The sequence below is a fragment of the Eptatretus burgeri genome, chromosome 4 (assembly GCF_056783735.1).
Source record: "Eptatretus burgeri isolate ZD-2024b chromosome 4, Ebu_testis_v1, whole genome shotgun sequence".
Taxonomy (NCBI): Eukaryota; Metazoa; Chordata; class Myxini; order Myxiniformes; family Myxinidae; genus Eptatretus; species Eptatretus burgeri.
This window is the reverse complement of record NC_140964.1, coordinates 121638606-121653867: the sequence shown is the minus strand read 5'-3', so window position 1 is coordinate 121653867 and position 15262 is coordinate 121638606. Positions and strand designations below refer to the sequence as shown.

General features: G+C 50.3%; 1 protein-coding gene across 8 annotated transcripts in view; it reads right to left on the bottom strand.

Annotated features, from left to right (window-relative positions):
• Positions 1-15262, bottom strand: part of LOC147029000 (uncharacterized) — a 335824-nt gene that overhangs the window by 122401 nt on the left and 198161 nt on the right. For all 8 annotated transcript variants that reach the window (XM_085879912.1, XM_085879913.1, XM_085879915.1 and 5 more), the window contains 2 exons: positions 14778-14918; positions 14451-14637 (listed from right to left, as the gene is read on the bottom strand). In XM_085879912.1, the coding sequence (XP_085736038.1) occupies positions 14451-14637; positions 14778-14918 (328 nt within the window). The remainder of the gene's footprint in view (positions 1-14450; positions 14638-14777; positions 14919-15262) is intronic.

Here is a 15262-nt window from a genome sequence, read left to right as displayed (position 1 = left end):
GGAGCATGGCTGCGAACGGTGAGTATTGCTTAGTGGGTACCCCGGGCACCGGGATAATCGTCCGCGGTAGGCCAAAGGTCCAGTGGGGGCCGGGATAGCGTAGTGGGCACGGGTGGGCCCGCATGATGCGGAGCCCGGGGCGCCATTGGCCACGTGGGCAGTGCATTGGGCACGGGCACCCAGGGAAGGGGCCCGGGGCGCCAGCCTGCGACGTGCGCGTTTCAGGGGAGTCGCCAGGGAGGGCACTCTCCAGTGTTTAGGGAGCTGGTAGGCTTGGAGACAGTTGTAGTGCCCGGGGGTGCTATCGTTGGAGAATCGGCAGAGGGTAGTTCCTGCCAAGGGAGCCATGCGTCCCAGCCATGAGACCGTGTGAGGGCATGGGAGGAAAATTGGAAGGCATGGCCCAAAATTGTGAGGACACCAACACAGGCGATGGGAATCTTGGTTTGTTGAACCAGCAGTTTAAGCGAGAGGCGCTTTTGGAAAGCCCCGGAGTAGTTTAAAGTTAATAATGTTAGGGTAGAATAGGAGATGTACCCCTCCGCACCATCCATCCCTTCGCTCGTTGTGGGCCGCTGGACTCACCTTGGGTTAGTGGATTGCTGAGATCTGAAGAGGCCGTTCTGAAGCTTAGATTGGGCCTCGACACAGGAAGCTAGCTCTCCCTTATTCCCCTCCAGGAAGGGAATGTAGGGGTTGGGAGTAGGCTAAGTAACAGGATAGGTTAGCCGGACAGAGACGATAAAGGGGGTTAGGGAGACGAATTTATAGGGGAAATAAGAATAAAACAAACAAATTTTTTTTTTAAGAATATGGGGCTACATTTGTATTATGCAAACTAAGGGGGTGGGTATGGACAGAGACAGGCAAAGGCGATAGGTGTGGAGGGAGACAGTAGGGTAGGTCCGAGCCCACCTTCCGAGTGGCCAGCACCACCGCACTCCCTCCACAAACCTCATTACTGCAAGGCCTGTGCCGGTCATTCATCTGCCGGCTGTTTTGGTACAAGGCCTGTGCCGGCCAGTTCATCTGCCGGCTGTTTTTGCTGCAAGGCCTGTGCCAGTCAGTTCACTTGCCGGCTATTTTTGCTCCAAGGCCTGTGCCGGTCAGCTTCACCACCGGCCCGTTTTGCTACAACGGCATTGTTTTGCCATGCTTTGTCTGCCTGCCTTTGCCTTGACCCCATGCCTGCTAGCCCTTGTTGCATTTGCCCCATCCATTCATTACCAAGTGCGCCAGGATCATCGCGCATGCTGCACGGACTGCCCTGTAGGCAGCCACATCATGGGACTGCATTGGCAGCCCGTGCACCGTGTGTTTCATCCATCCATCCATCCATCCATCCATCCGATCATTGCTTGTGTTTGCTTGCCGCCAGGATCATCGCGCGTTCTGCAGGGACTGCCCTGTAGGCAGCCGCATCACGGGACTCGGTTGTAGTGTTTTCGCCTTGCCCGTGTCTTTGTCCCGTCCCGCAGTCTTAGTAAAGCAACTGCATGCGTGTTTTTGAATTCCTTGCCTGTATATACCTGCATCCCAGTATAAGTGTGTCGTAAATAAATGTGCTTGTATGAATGTTAACCCGTTCCTCTTGTCTTTTTTCCCCCCATTGAAGTGCCATATTGTTTTTCGGAATATGAGTTGGTTTTTGAATACCGATAATAGAATCGGGTCCAGCGAGGTCTGGCGATAATACCCGCTCAGTTATCCCAGAATGGAACGAACCGCTTAAGCGGTTCGTGTCCAAACAGGCCTTCGCCGAGGTACGGTCCCTCGGTAGGTTAACCACGCGAATACTTAGGTATATCGATATTCGGCGATTGACCCTGTCGCGCGCGGGTAAAATACGGACTGGGCCGTGGTGTGCGTTGAAGGCACACCCGTGACTGTTTCTCGGCGTTGTTCCGGAAAGTCATGACTGAATTGCTCGTCCGGTGGGCAGGTGGCTGCCATTGGCTAAAGCAGTCATTCGCACGCCGGGTGGGCGTAGATTCGTAACAATATGAAAATAGCTGGAAAAATGGGGGTGTTCTAAAACTTTAGACTGGTAGTGTGTGTGTATGTTTATATATATATATATATATATATATATATATATATATATATATATATATATATATATATATATATGTATATTGTTGTGGGGCCGGGTTTCGGTGGCGAGCACGACCGCTCACGGGAGCAGTAGAGTCGGCTCCACCGAACACACCGGAATTTAGGTCGTCCGAAAGGCACGGGTCCCTTACAGGGCCATGAATCGCCAATAATCCAACCGTGTGGGGTAGGGTTAATTGCCAAACTTCAATATACCTAAGTACCCACGCGGCAAAGCTACCGGGGAATTCACACCCTCGACAGACCTCGAGCGGGACGAGCCGTTACCATGCTCGAACCGTGTATAACCCGAGCGGATGGTCACCAAGGCCTGTTGGTCCAAATGCACAATTTACTGTCTCACTATTTCATAACACGCACCGTGCTAAGCCAATAAAAGAAATGACAGTGAATGAGCTGGGACATTCAACAAGAGGGGAATAAATTTTCCAATAATGGGCAAAAACCGAGAAGGGAGACAAAGAGCAGATTACAACCGAATATATTCCAATGTACAATAACGCAAGCACATAAGAGACGGGCACACACACACACACACACACACACACACACACACACACACACACACACACACACACACACACACACACACACACAATGGGTCGGCCGGCCTTTATTGATGCCCCTCCCCCCCCAGCTCAGAGGGAAGGTGAGCCGAAGGGGAGAGCCTGTCTCGCACCCCCCGCCTCGTGCCGTTTTCGATGATCCGGTTCGGCGGGACTCGAACCCGCAACACAATGCAATGATGGACGCCGGCCAGCGCGAAGGTGGATCAGACAGAACGCCAGCAGACCAGACGAGACAACCAGGCGACGCAACCTTGACTGTACCTCCGCTGGACCTCAACACAACTGAACTCCACTCGACTCCAACTAAACTCCAGACAGATCGTAACTTCACTCGAGCACAGTCGGGTCTCAACACACTCTGGCCCAACAACTGCACTGGCTGATCGCAACCTCACTCGCGCACAGTCGGGTCTCAACACTCTCTGCCCACAGTTCGATCACGCCGAATTATTATCCCCTCCTTGTCCAGAGGGGGAGGGGACGCCTCCTCATGACCCACTCTCCCTCACTGGACGGCTTTGGCGCGCAAAATGCGCTCGTCGCCTGTCACTGGCCAAAACGGGTGCCAAGTCCGTTGATTGGTCCGGGGGCGTGGTGACATCACGCGGGCCACCCCTCACACAGTGGAGGAGTCCCATTGGTCGAAGGATGGCAAGCTCTCTCGCATCACCCTGATTGGGCGAGAGCCGCCGCAAGGTTCCGCCTTGAACTCCGCCCACCTCCGGTGCAATGGCGTCGGGTTGAGGAAGTGAGGCGAAGGCGTGTTGTGGTTGTTATCGTTGTTGTTCAAGATGTCAGACATAAAGATTTAAAGCCTGACTATGGGATAACTTTGCAAAGCAAGAACACTTAATTACCCACTAAACAAAGGACGGGACCCTAACGAGAAACACACACTTACCGATAAAACTTCTAAAAGGACCTGAATGTTGAGTGCTCATGGCTGCCAGATTCGTAACACAACCCCCTCCCCTTTTTACAGAGTCGTCCCGAGTCGTTGAATTTTCGTGTGACCAGCATGTGTAAGTTCTCCCCGAGTACGATTTACCTATATGGATCCCTGAGTGCGACATTTTTTCATTCATGTCCTAAAAATAAATAACACAAGTCTGGAGATGTCAATGGTTCACGAGCGGTATTTGACGATGTAGATTGTTTCAGAATTCAAGGATGAGACAATGTGATAATTTTTGACCAAGTTATAAAAATGATCAACATGATGTTATGTGGTACAAGTGACAGGTTATTTGCTGCAAAATGTCGAAAACCCGGTTCCGTTCAACAACTTTCAAAATTTGACCTTTGCATAACCTTTAAAGGTCACAAAACAATGTTGTGGACATTAAAATAAGGAAACAGGATACGTGCTATAGCTTATTGGAGTTAGCTCGTCGAAGAAGGTCGAAAACCCGGTTTGATTCGCACAACTTTGAAAATTTGACCTTTGTGAACTTTAACGATCAAAGGTCAAGGATTATGACCTTTGATGCAAAACTTCTTCTGGAACATTCCAGGAACAATACAACGTCATATAGGAGGTTTGATTCATACAACTTTGAAAATTTGCCCTTTGTGAACTTTAAAGGTCAAAGGTCAAGGATTATACCTTTGGTGCAAAACTTCCTCTGGAACATTGCAGGAACAATATAACGTCAAATAGGCTATATGGCATTTCGCACTCCTCGGATTATCCATACTTTGATGAAATCAGCGTAAAAACAAACTTAAAGGGGGCGCCACGGGCAAGGTGTTCGACATAGAGCAAAATGGTTTTAAGACTTTAGGTGGGTAATGACCTCAAGATTATGCATAAAAAATATTGTCATCCTAGCTCTCAAAGTTTGGGCGGTCGTATGACTTTTATGTCAAAATTCGCAATTTTCTAAGTTCGTGACCTTGTGACCGTGACATTGGGACGAAAATGAAAAATTGAGCTGCGTGGGGCTATGCAGGTGCCATTGGGCTAAGGCCTCAGTCACATTTGCTCTACAGCGAGGATAAGGCGGCCGTATGCCCTCTGAATTGACAGAAACGTGCGGCGGCCGCAGAGAAACTGAGGTGGCCTCAGGGTGGCCCTACGCCGTTTGGCTATAATTTACAGGCCGTAGGGATGCCATGGAATGAAATTGCGGAGTTATAACTTTTTTTCATTTCTACGCTCACTATAGCAATTAGACAAGCCAAGCTATGATGTAGATGTGTTCAACGTCGACCGTACATAGGGCGTACGGTGGGCTTGCGTTTTCCGTGTAGCTGCCGTAAGCTCTTCTCAATAAAAAATGAATTTTCCCAACCCCCAAAAAATTACGGCGGCCGCACTATTTACACGGTCGCCGTACGGTGGCCTTGCGGTCTGTGTGACTACCTGTGGGCAACGCAAGGTCGACGCACGGTTCCCCTACGCCTGCCGTGCACCTACGTACGGCCTCCATGGCAGTCTGCGTCGACCGTGCGTCCACCGTGCGCTACCGCTAGAGATCGGAGTATAGTTGTTTGCCTATAGACAGTGGTGCCACCAGAATCCGAATTTAATTCGTTCCTGGAGCCTGTTCGGATTGCAAAAAGTTCGGATTCAAAAAATATTTTCCCAATAAGAAATAATGGAAAGTGAATTAATCCATTCATGGACCCAAAGAAAACCCACTTTCAAGACACTTTAAACTGAAATTCCCCATGTTTAAGGTAAAATAGGATGAGTAAATGACCTTCGGTGGCGGTGTATTGTATGTAAACTGGTACAATCGCCACATCCAAAGGTCCACACAGGCTCGAACTCCGGCCTGGGTTTCGATCGCTCGCGCACTCTGCGAGAGCGCTGCCCCCAGGGCAACTCATCAAACATGATGCCCCCAGAACCACAATCACTTTCATCAAGCGCATCGGGCTGAGGTAATCATGGATATTAAAATTACAACCGGTTTTGCTGTGAAATTCAATCCTTGCCCAACAGTCCGTCACACCACGTGATCGGATTGCTTTTTTTGTTAATAATTAAAACACAAGATGATAAAAAAAAAATGAAGGTGAAAACACGAGGTAAGGCCGAAGTCACATTTGGCTCGGCGCCCGGAAGGTCTACAAAATGTACGGACACTCGCAATTATAAAGCGGCCACAGTATTTCCACGGTCACACAATGTAGCAGTCACACGTTTTTATTTTTCGGGTAGCCGCACGGCGTGTTTATAAATTGTGGAGACCGAAAACGTGGGGGTGCCGTAATTTTTTGGGGGTTGGGAAAATTCACTTTTCATTAAGAAGAGCTTACGGCAACCGCACGGAAAACGCAAGTCCACCGTACGCCCTATGTACGGTTGACGTGGAACACATCTACGTCATAGCTTGGCTTTGTCGAATTGCTACGGTGAGCGTAGAAATGAAAAAAGTTATAACTCCGCAGTTATAATTCCACGGCGCCCCTACGGCCTGTAAAATATAGCCAAACGGCGTAGGGCCACCCGAAGGCAACCTCAGTTTATCTGCGACCGCCGCACGTTTCTGTCAATTCAGAGGGCGTACGGCTGCCTTATCCTCGCCGTAGAGCAAATGTGACTGAGTACTTCCACCGACGAACTGAATGAACAAAGCGCGAAGATGCGGGTCGAACAGGTGGGGGAGACACGTGAACAAACATGAACGCTACGTTTCGTTCGGTTTTTTAAAATGTATTGGGTTTTTAGGGCCAAACTTTCTCGAAAAAATTGTTCGGATTCCAATTTGTTCAAACAGCTTGGCCGTTCGGATTCTGGGGGACCACGGTATATTATAGTATATTCAGTTATATATACTGGTATATTTTTATTTCAGTAAAAAAAAGGACTGGTATTATACCCACTCGTTACCGTCCGTCTGGCCCCCATGCGGTCGCCTTGCGGGCACCTTGAGGTCTCCTTGCGTCTGCCTTGAAAATTATATTGCCGCCGCAGCGACGCCCTAAGGTCACCATGCGACATCAAATCAAAGACCGTACGGCATCCCCACGTTTTCGGTCTCCACAATTTATAAACACGCCGTGCGGCTACCCGAAAAATAAAAACATATGTGACTGCTACATTGTGCGACCGTGGAAATACTGCGGCCGCCGTAGAATTGCTAGTGGCCGCAGATTTTGGAGACCCCCAAGGCCGCCGTGGCAAATGTGACCTAGGCCTAACCAAATACCAAAACCCGTGCCAGATTTGACAAACCCCCTCGGAGAAGATGTAACTTGAAATCAGCTACCCCCTAAAAACAATTTTTTCTGGGCGTAGCTCCGCCCATAATGGGCGCACCACGCCCATTCTCAGGAAAACACAACTAGATCATGATATAAATCTCCCACCCAAATTTTATCAGGATCGAATCAAAACCCACGGAGCTATGCTTGGGACAGACAGACACTCTTAACAAATATAGTGGTCACTTACTCACTCGTGAACCAATAATGCGCTGCAAAACGATCAGACTCATACAGACGACTTCACTAAAATTGTCAGCGCTAAGACAGACACACAGGTGGGTTAAACTTCTTGGATTCGCTAGATATGCAAGATATCCCTTATTGTTGGGTTTTCCGTGTGTGTGTGTGTGTGTGTGTGTGTGTGTGTGTGTGTGTGTGTGTGTGTGTGTGTGTGTGTGTGTGTGTGTGTGTATGTAACGCGAGGCTCCACAGCACGAACCAGCAAACCGATTTCGATGAAACTTTGCTAACAGGTGCCACATGGTCTGGGAATGTGCACGTTTGAATTTCGTTGCCTAGCAACCACCCGTTGCTATGCAGCGGCCGAAAAAACGCGTATAGTATTTTCAATACTTGTCCTTCAGTTTTGAATGTAGAGAAACGAGACTTCGGAATTAAACACCTCGAGATATTGAGAAAATTTTCCTCGAGCCGATTTTTGATTGAGGTTTTATTTTTCAAATGGTAGTCCTTCAAAAATCGGGTGTCTATTTACCGTCATTTTTTATGGGGGGCTAAGGAAAGTGGGCGGAGCTAATGGAAAGTGGACAGGGTTGATGAAAAGTGGGAGTGGCAGTGGAAAGTGGGCGTGGCTTATGAAAAATATTGTGTGGCTCAGGAGGCATGGTCAAACAAGAGCATTGAGAGAAGTTTATCGGGTTTTCCGTGTGTGTGTGTGTGTGTGTGTGTGTGTGTGTGTGTGTGTGTGTGTGTGTGTGTGTGTGTGTGTGTGTGTGTGTGTGTGTGTGTGTGTGTGCGTGCGTGCGTCTGCAATGCGAGGCTCCACAGCACAAACTCGCAAACCGATTATTTTTCAAATGGTAGTCCTTCAAAAATAGGGTGTCTATTTTCAGTCATTTTTTATGAGGAGTGCCAGGTGGCAAAATACGCAATAGGAAAAATCTTGCCAGGCAGAGGAACAATTGTATGTGAACCAATACCTCTTGGCAATGAATCTTCGTCGGTGGATCGGTCAGAATGAAAACCATCGTATCCAGCGCTTCGATCCTAGCGAATCCCTCGTCGCCTACCGGCTTGTTTCAATCTTAACTAATATTGACACGAACCATGGCCCAAGACCTGTCATCTGTGGGATAAAGGCACAAGTCAGTCATTTTGTGTGGGTGAGTGCAGAGCAGCTGAAGGTCAGTCATCCTCAGGGCCTGCTCAAAAGATCCCCCTTGTGTGTTTGTTTCAGCGAACATTCTTCTTTTTTTTTTTTTCTTTTTTTTCCTTTCATACCCCAGCTGCTGGAGGCAACTCACCCTAACACGGCAGGCCATGTGCCGTCCCACAGGCCATTTGAAGAGGCCTTTATGCAGAAGAGGTGGCCAGGCTGCTCAATGCAGTCTCTGGCTCATGGAAATGGATTGAAACAGATGGTCTGGATGGAAATGGAGCAAAAGATGATGGATGCACGGGCCGCTCAAATGCAGTCCTGTGGTGAGGCTGAATACAGGGCAGTCCTTGCAAAACACTGGCGATGGTCCTGGCTCACATGGATGGATGGTGAACACAGGGTCAATGCAAAAAGGTAGCAGGCATGGGGTCATGACAAAGGCAGGCAACAAAGGCATGGCAAGGCAGATGCGGACCAGCAACTGTAGCACAACAGGCTGGCATATGAAGCTGGCCGGCCTCTGGTATGGTCTGTGAAGTTCTGTGGAGGGAGTGCGGTGGTGCCGGCGGCTCCGAAGGCGGGCTCGGATCTATCCGACTGTTCCCCCCCCCACCCCAACCTATTTCCTTTTCCTGTCTTTGTCAATACCCACTCCCTTAATTTTCAACAAGAAAACAACAAAACTGAGGCCCTTTTTATTTTATTTTATTTATTTTCTCCATAATTTCGTCTCCCTAACCCCTTAATCATCTTTGTCCGGCGAACCTATCCTGTCTATCTACTCCCAACCCCGAAGTTCCTTTTTTGGAGGGGACAAAGGGAGAGACTAGCGTCCTGTCTCGAGGCCCAACGAAGCCTCAGCATAACTTCCCACATAATTCAGCCATCTTACCAAGGTGGGTCCAGCGGCCTATGGAGAGGGAAGGGATGGATGGTGCGAAGGGGTACATTTCCGAACTATCCTTGCATTTATTAACTTTAAACTACCCCGGGGGTTTTCCATATGCCTGGCTCTTTCAACTATAGGTTCCAACAACCATGATTCCCGTCGCCTGTGTTGGTGTCCATTATTAATTTGGGCCCTGCCCACCAATTTTCACTCATGCCCTTGCACAATTTCATGGCTGGGCAGCGTGGCTCAACTGGCAGGGACTTCCATCTGCTGAACTCAAACTACGGCACTCCCAGGCCTTGAGGCTGTCTCCGAGCCTACCTGCTCCCTATGAACGCGGGAGGTTGCCCTTCCTGGCATTGTCCCCCTCCGATGCCCACGTGGCATTTTGGTGCTCCGGGTCCCGTTCCGCGGGTCCTCCGTACCCACTACACTATCCCGGTCCCTTGGCCTACTAGTCCGGTGCCCGGGGTGCCCTCTACTCAATACTCACCTTTCGACAGCCACGCTCCCAGCCGGTCAATGGACTCCTGCACCCTTCAAAAAGGTTACGTGCCTTCTCTCAACACCAACAACAAAACGACCTCCTTTTGGTAAATTTAACGAACACACTAACATTACACTGACCCCGGGGTCACTTGGGTGGAATTCACTCCTCCCGCTCCCCCCCCCCCCCCCATCATTCATTCACACCATGCATTCCCCATTCACTCCACTCTCTCACTCGGGCCCGCTGACCCATACTCATTCATCACACATTTTTCTTTTTTTTTCAATTCACTCCCATCACTCAACACTGCCATTCTGCTAACTAAATTCCCCTAGCTAACTCGTGATCCCCGTCATCCCTTATACTAGTGCACGTTCCTTTTAACGCTACTGCTAAGCTACGTCCCCGCTACACATTCCATGTCTGTCCATGCCTCCCAAAATCAATTTTCCATTCTAAATCTAACCTAACATTCCCCCTAACTTGTTCCACGGGCCCCATGAGGAACTGTTCCTGCCCCATGAGGCCGGTCTATCTATCGCTAAACCCTTCCCACTAACTAGTGATCCTTTGCCCAAACAGGATGTCTGCCACATCCCTGCCGGGCCGTGTACTCGGGGCAAAGCTTTTTTTTTGCACCGCCAAGGCAGTGGTCTGCGACTCGCTCGCTCGTCCCTTCCGTCGGGCGATACGTGCAGCCATGTCGTCGCCCTGCGCATCACAATCAGCACTCGCCTTCGAGGGGTCCGCCATGCGAGCCAACGCGCGCCGCTCGCCATTAACTCGCGCCGCGAAGTCCCCAGTGACGTCACTCGCACACTGAACCTGCGCTGTTTCCCATGCAGGCCAGCCCGAGCGTATTGTCCTGGGAACCCGCTCCGCGCGTTGCACGAACAGAACACGCGGCACGCAGCACGTGGAGCTTGACACACGCACCCACATGCGGACCCGTCTGTTCCAAATTCCCACAACACTCGCCTACATTTTTGCCGTCCACGCGGCCGGCTCGTATCCAACGTGGAACGTTTCCGGACCGGATCACGATCGCGTAGACGCGCGCGTGCGGGCAGTGCACGAAACACGCCATGGACCTCGTACGCACCGTCGTGCGAACCCGGCGCGGTTGCCAAATTAACCCTTTGCGGCCTATTAAGCTCGCTACTCATATCTCCCATCTGGATCCGACCGATGTCCATTTCCATGCATGCACTCTAACATGCCATGATGCTCGCATTCTGCACACATTTCAACAGACACTCTGGGACAATCACATCGGGGATTTGTGTTAACTTAAGAAATCCTGGGGTTTCCATACCCCCCCAAGCTCCACGTGTACCCGTTCGCATCACTCACCCACTCAACCTCGCACGGCCCGACTGGACTCACCTGGTCGCAATCCACTTTGATGGAGCATACCGTCTCCCTCTGTTCCTGAGTGAGGTTAATCCGATGCTCACATTGGGTCCCAACACATTCCACTAGCTCAACCCCATTTTCCCCTCCTATCTCTACCTGTGTGTGCTCCTCTTTAGTTTCATTTAATTTGTTCCCCTCTTTCGCTTCCTGCGTCTCCCCTTGGGTCTCTGTTAATTCCGTCTCTCCCACAATTATCATGACGTCGCTCATCACCTCCACCTTACCCGTCTCCATCGCGGTCCAAACACCTTCAACACTCCCCCTCGACTCGATCGTTCCCCCACGTGCAGGCACCATCCTCCAATCCGCCATTTTGCCTCTCACCTCGTCCAAGCTCGTCTGCAGGCTCAACCCCATGCTCTGCATATCACCCCTCAGTGCCTGCGTGTTCGCATCCATGTGGCTTTCCATATGCCTCTTCATCTCATCCATTTTGTGCGCATTCGCATCCATTTTGTTTTCCATTCTTAGTAATATCTCCCCCAACTGGCCCCAGTCAAATGGCCCTGATGAGGCCGATTCGCCACGACCCGGGGGGGGGGGGGAGTTTGCTGTATAGGGTGCTCGTGCGCCGCCGCGCCCACCACGGACTCTGAGTTTGGTGGCGGGGGGGGGGGGGGGGGAGTCGACCTGCATGGAGTTGTCCTGGACCATGCATTCCTCCAACACTACATCTATACCCACCTGTTCCAACTCATCTTGACTTGCCATGAATTTGAAATGCTCATAATTTGGGGGAAACGGGGGGCGGGAGGGGTTGCTCCCTACACCCCTGATCCGAATCCCGTTCATTTCGTGGAGGCGGAGGGGTTCGAACACCGCTCCTGAACACCAATTGTTGCGGATTCGAACCCCGGATATTTTCTATGGAGGTGGAGGAGTTCGTACCCCACTCCTGACAACCAATTGTTGTGGGGCTGGGTCTCGGTGGCGAGCACGACTACAAGAGGGAGCAGTAGAGTGGGCTCCACCGAACACACCGGAATTTAGGTCGTCCGAAAGGCACGGGTCCCTTGCAGGACCATGAATCGGCAATAATTTGACCGCGTGGGGTAGGGTTAATTGCCAAACTTCAATATACCTAAGTACCCACGCGGCAAAGCTACCGGGGAATTCACACCCTCGACAGACCTCGAGCGGGACGAGCCGTTACCATGCTCGAACCGTCTGTAACCCGAGCGGATGGTCACCAAGGCCTGTCGGTCAAAATGCACAATTTACTGTCTTGGTACATCGCAACACGCACCATGCTAATCCAATAAAAGAAGTTTTAGGGAACGAGCTGGGACATTCATCAAGAGGGGAATTTATTTTCCAGGAATGGGCAAAAACCTGGAAGGGAGACAAAGAACAGATTACAACCCAATATATTCCAATGTACAATAACGCAAGTACTTTACGATTCTACTTAACAGACGGGCCCACACACACACGCACAAAAGAAATGGGCCGGCCGGCCTTTATTGATGTCCCCAGCTTGGAGGGAAGGTGAGCTGAAGGGGAAAGCCTGTCTCGCACCTCCCCGCCTCGTGTGGTTTTCGATGATCCAGTTCAGTGAGATGCGAACCCGAAACACAACGCAATGATGGATGCCAGCCGGCGCGAAGGTGGATCAGACAGAACGCCGGCAGCCCAGACGAGACAAACAGGCGACCAGGCGACGAGGCTGACAAGGCTACCAGGCGACGAGGCTTTCAAGGCTACCAGGCGATGTGACCTTGACTGGACCTCCGCTGGACTTCAACACAACTGAACTCCACTCGACTCCAACTAAACTCCAGGCGGATCGTAACTTCACTCGAGCACAGTTGGGTCTCAACACACTCTGGCCCAACAACTGCGCTGCACCGATCGCAACCTCACTCGCGCACAGTCAGGTCTCAACACTCTCTGGCCACAGTCCGATCGTGCCAAATTATTATTCCCTCCTTGTCCGGGGGTGCGGGGGGGGACGCCTCCTCGCAACCCGCTCTCTCTCACTGGATGGTTGTGGCGTGGAAAATATGCTCGTCGCCTCTGTCACTGGTCAAAACGGGCACCAATTCCGTTGATTGGTCCGGGGGCGTGGTGACATCACGCGGGCCGCCCCTCACACAGTGGAGGAGTCCCATTGGTCGAAGGACGGCAACCTCGCTCGCATCACCCCGATTGGGCAAGGGCCGCCGCGAGGTTCTCCCTTGAACTCCACCCACCGCAGGCGCTATGACATGCGGTTGAGGAAGCGAGGTGAAGGCGTGTTGTGGTTGTTATCATTGTTGTTCAAGATGTCAGATATAAAGATTTAAAGCCTGACTATGGGATAACTTCGCAGCGCAAGAACACTTAATTACCCACTAAACAAGGGACGGGACCCGAACTAGAAACACACACTTACCGATATAACTGTTCTCCAAGGACCTGAATGTTGAGTGCTCATGGCTGCCAGATTCGTAACAATATATGTGGTTTCGGTTCTGGAAACCACATCCCTCCAACACCAATAGCAGGCAACATACAGTGAGTGGCCCCAGTCAGATATTTCATTAATGAACGTTCAGATAGTCCCTTCTTTCTTGTCTAATAGGCCAAACGGGACAGTGCATTGTGTAAATCTCATAGATAGGTCTGATGAAACCTCTGAACCTCATACCTATTCTTTCTTCTTCACTATTCCTGAGGTAAATTCAAGCAAGAGGTCCTCGCGAGGCGGGCAGGCACTCCACACGGACACCCATCGGTAAAAACCACAGCCACACCCTTCGCGTAAGAATGTGTCCTCACAGAAGACCAAGGGCAGCAGTAGAAGCCAACAATAACCGCCAGCACTGCACGGAGCATGTGCAGCGCAATAATGACCCCCCACCCACTGTTCAGGCGATCAGGGGCATAACCAGCACACCAAATGCGAACAACATACCTTATGCACGTGGCGCACTCTTCTTCGATACAAATCTCAATCTAATAATTATATCCAATCCTTTCCCTCAATTCCCTGACACAGATCAGGGCTAGCACCTTGCATCCCACCACCTCTGATAACCGTGAACACCATGCTCTATGGCGGGTGGACCCGTGCGCTGACCACGTGTACAATGGCGGACCCGCGCGCACTGCACGGGGCATGCTCGATGGCAGGCGGACCCGCGCGCTGACGTGTACAATGGCGGACTCGTGCGCAGCCCATGATACGTTATCATCATGCAGAACGCGACACGAATATCTTTGGTCGGGTCTGCGCATGGGGTTACAATAATGTCTTACCATCAGTCTTCGCTCACCACGACGACTTCCTCCCACACCTCTGCCTCGACGCAGCTGCTACCGATGCAGCTGTTTAAATTTACACAAATACCCAGTTTTCATTCACCGAGTAAGCATGCAAAGTTTCGGGCCGCAAGGCTTCATGGTTTTGGTCTAAAGTCAAACACATACCCCTCTCGCTGGGTGCTGGACTGCATCCCACAGATCCACCATAGGAGGATGCTGGACGTGATTCATTGAGACTCTGGCTCAACCAGTCTGAATACTTCTCTGTCTGTCCCACAATATAGTTCAAATGTTTGTCCAGATCTTTCTTGCGCTTTTCATCAGCCAAACTCTGCTGCTTGAACTGCAAAACCTAGGGACAAGTTAAACAAAGGGCACAAACACACTTGCATTCATCTCCAAGAAAGGTCTGATGCATGTTCATTGAAAAGAACAGTCCCCTACAAGCTCAAGGAAAAACAGTTTTCTGTCAATGTAGCTCAGCTGTAGTACCTTTTCAATGTTATTCCAGAAATGTTTGACTTCTTTGGCAATGCCGGAGGCAATTCGCCGCAGCTTTGAGAGCTCATCTTTCTTTGCTCTCTCCTCTTTCTGCTTCCGTTCATCATGGAAGCGTACCACCATACGCGCCAACTGTCAAAATTAAAACGAATAAGTGAGTGACGTGATCTCGACTTCTAATAATCGACAGTTCCTACATTGGAGACGTACATCTTGCACAATTTGACCATGCATACTACACAGGCTAAAATAACTAAATGGAATTTGAAATAGCCATAATGTGTACCCGACGTAGTCCTACTCTTATAGAAAATTATCGCCTTTTATCTTTCTTCATAATTGAGGAATATTCTAAAAACTCACATTTTGGACATACTCGGACAAAATGACTTTCAACGTTGCTTTAATCATTTTGAAAACACTGAAGTTTTAAGCCCAATTTTTTTTCAAAAACACATGTCATGCACACAACTTTA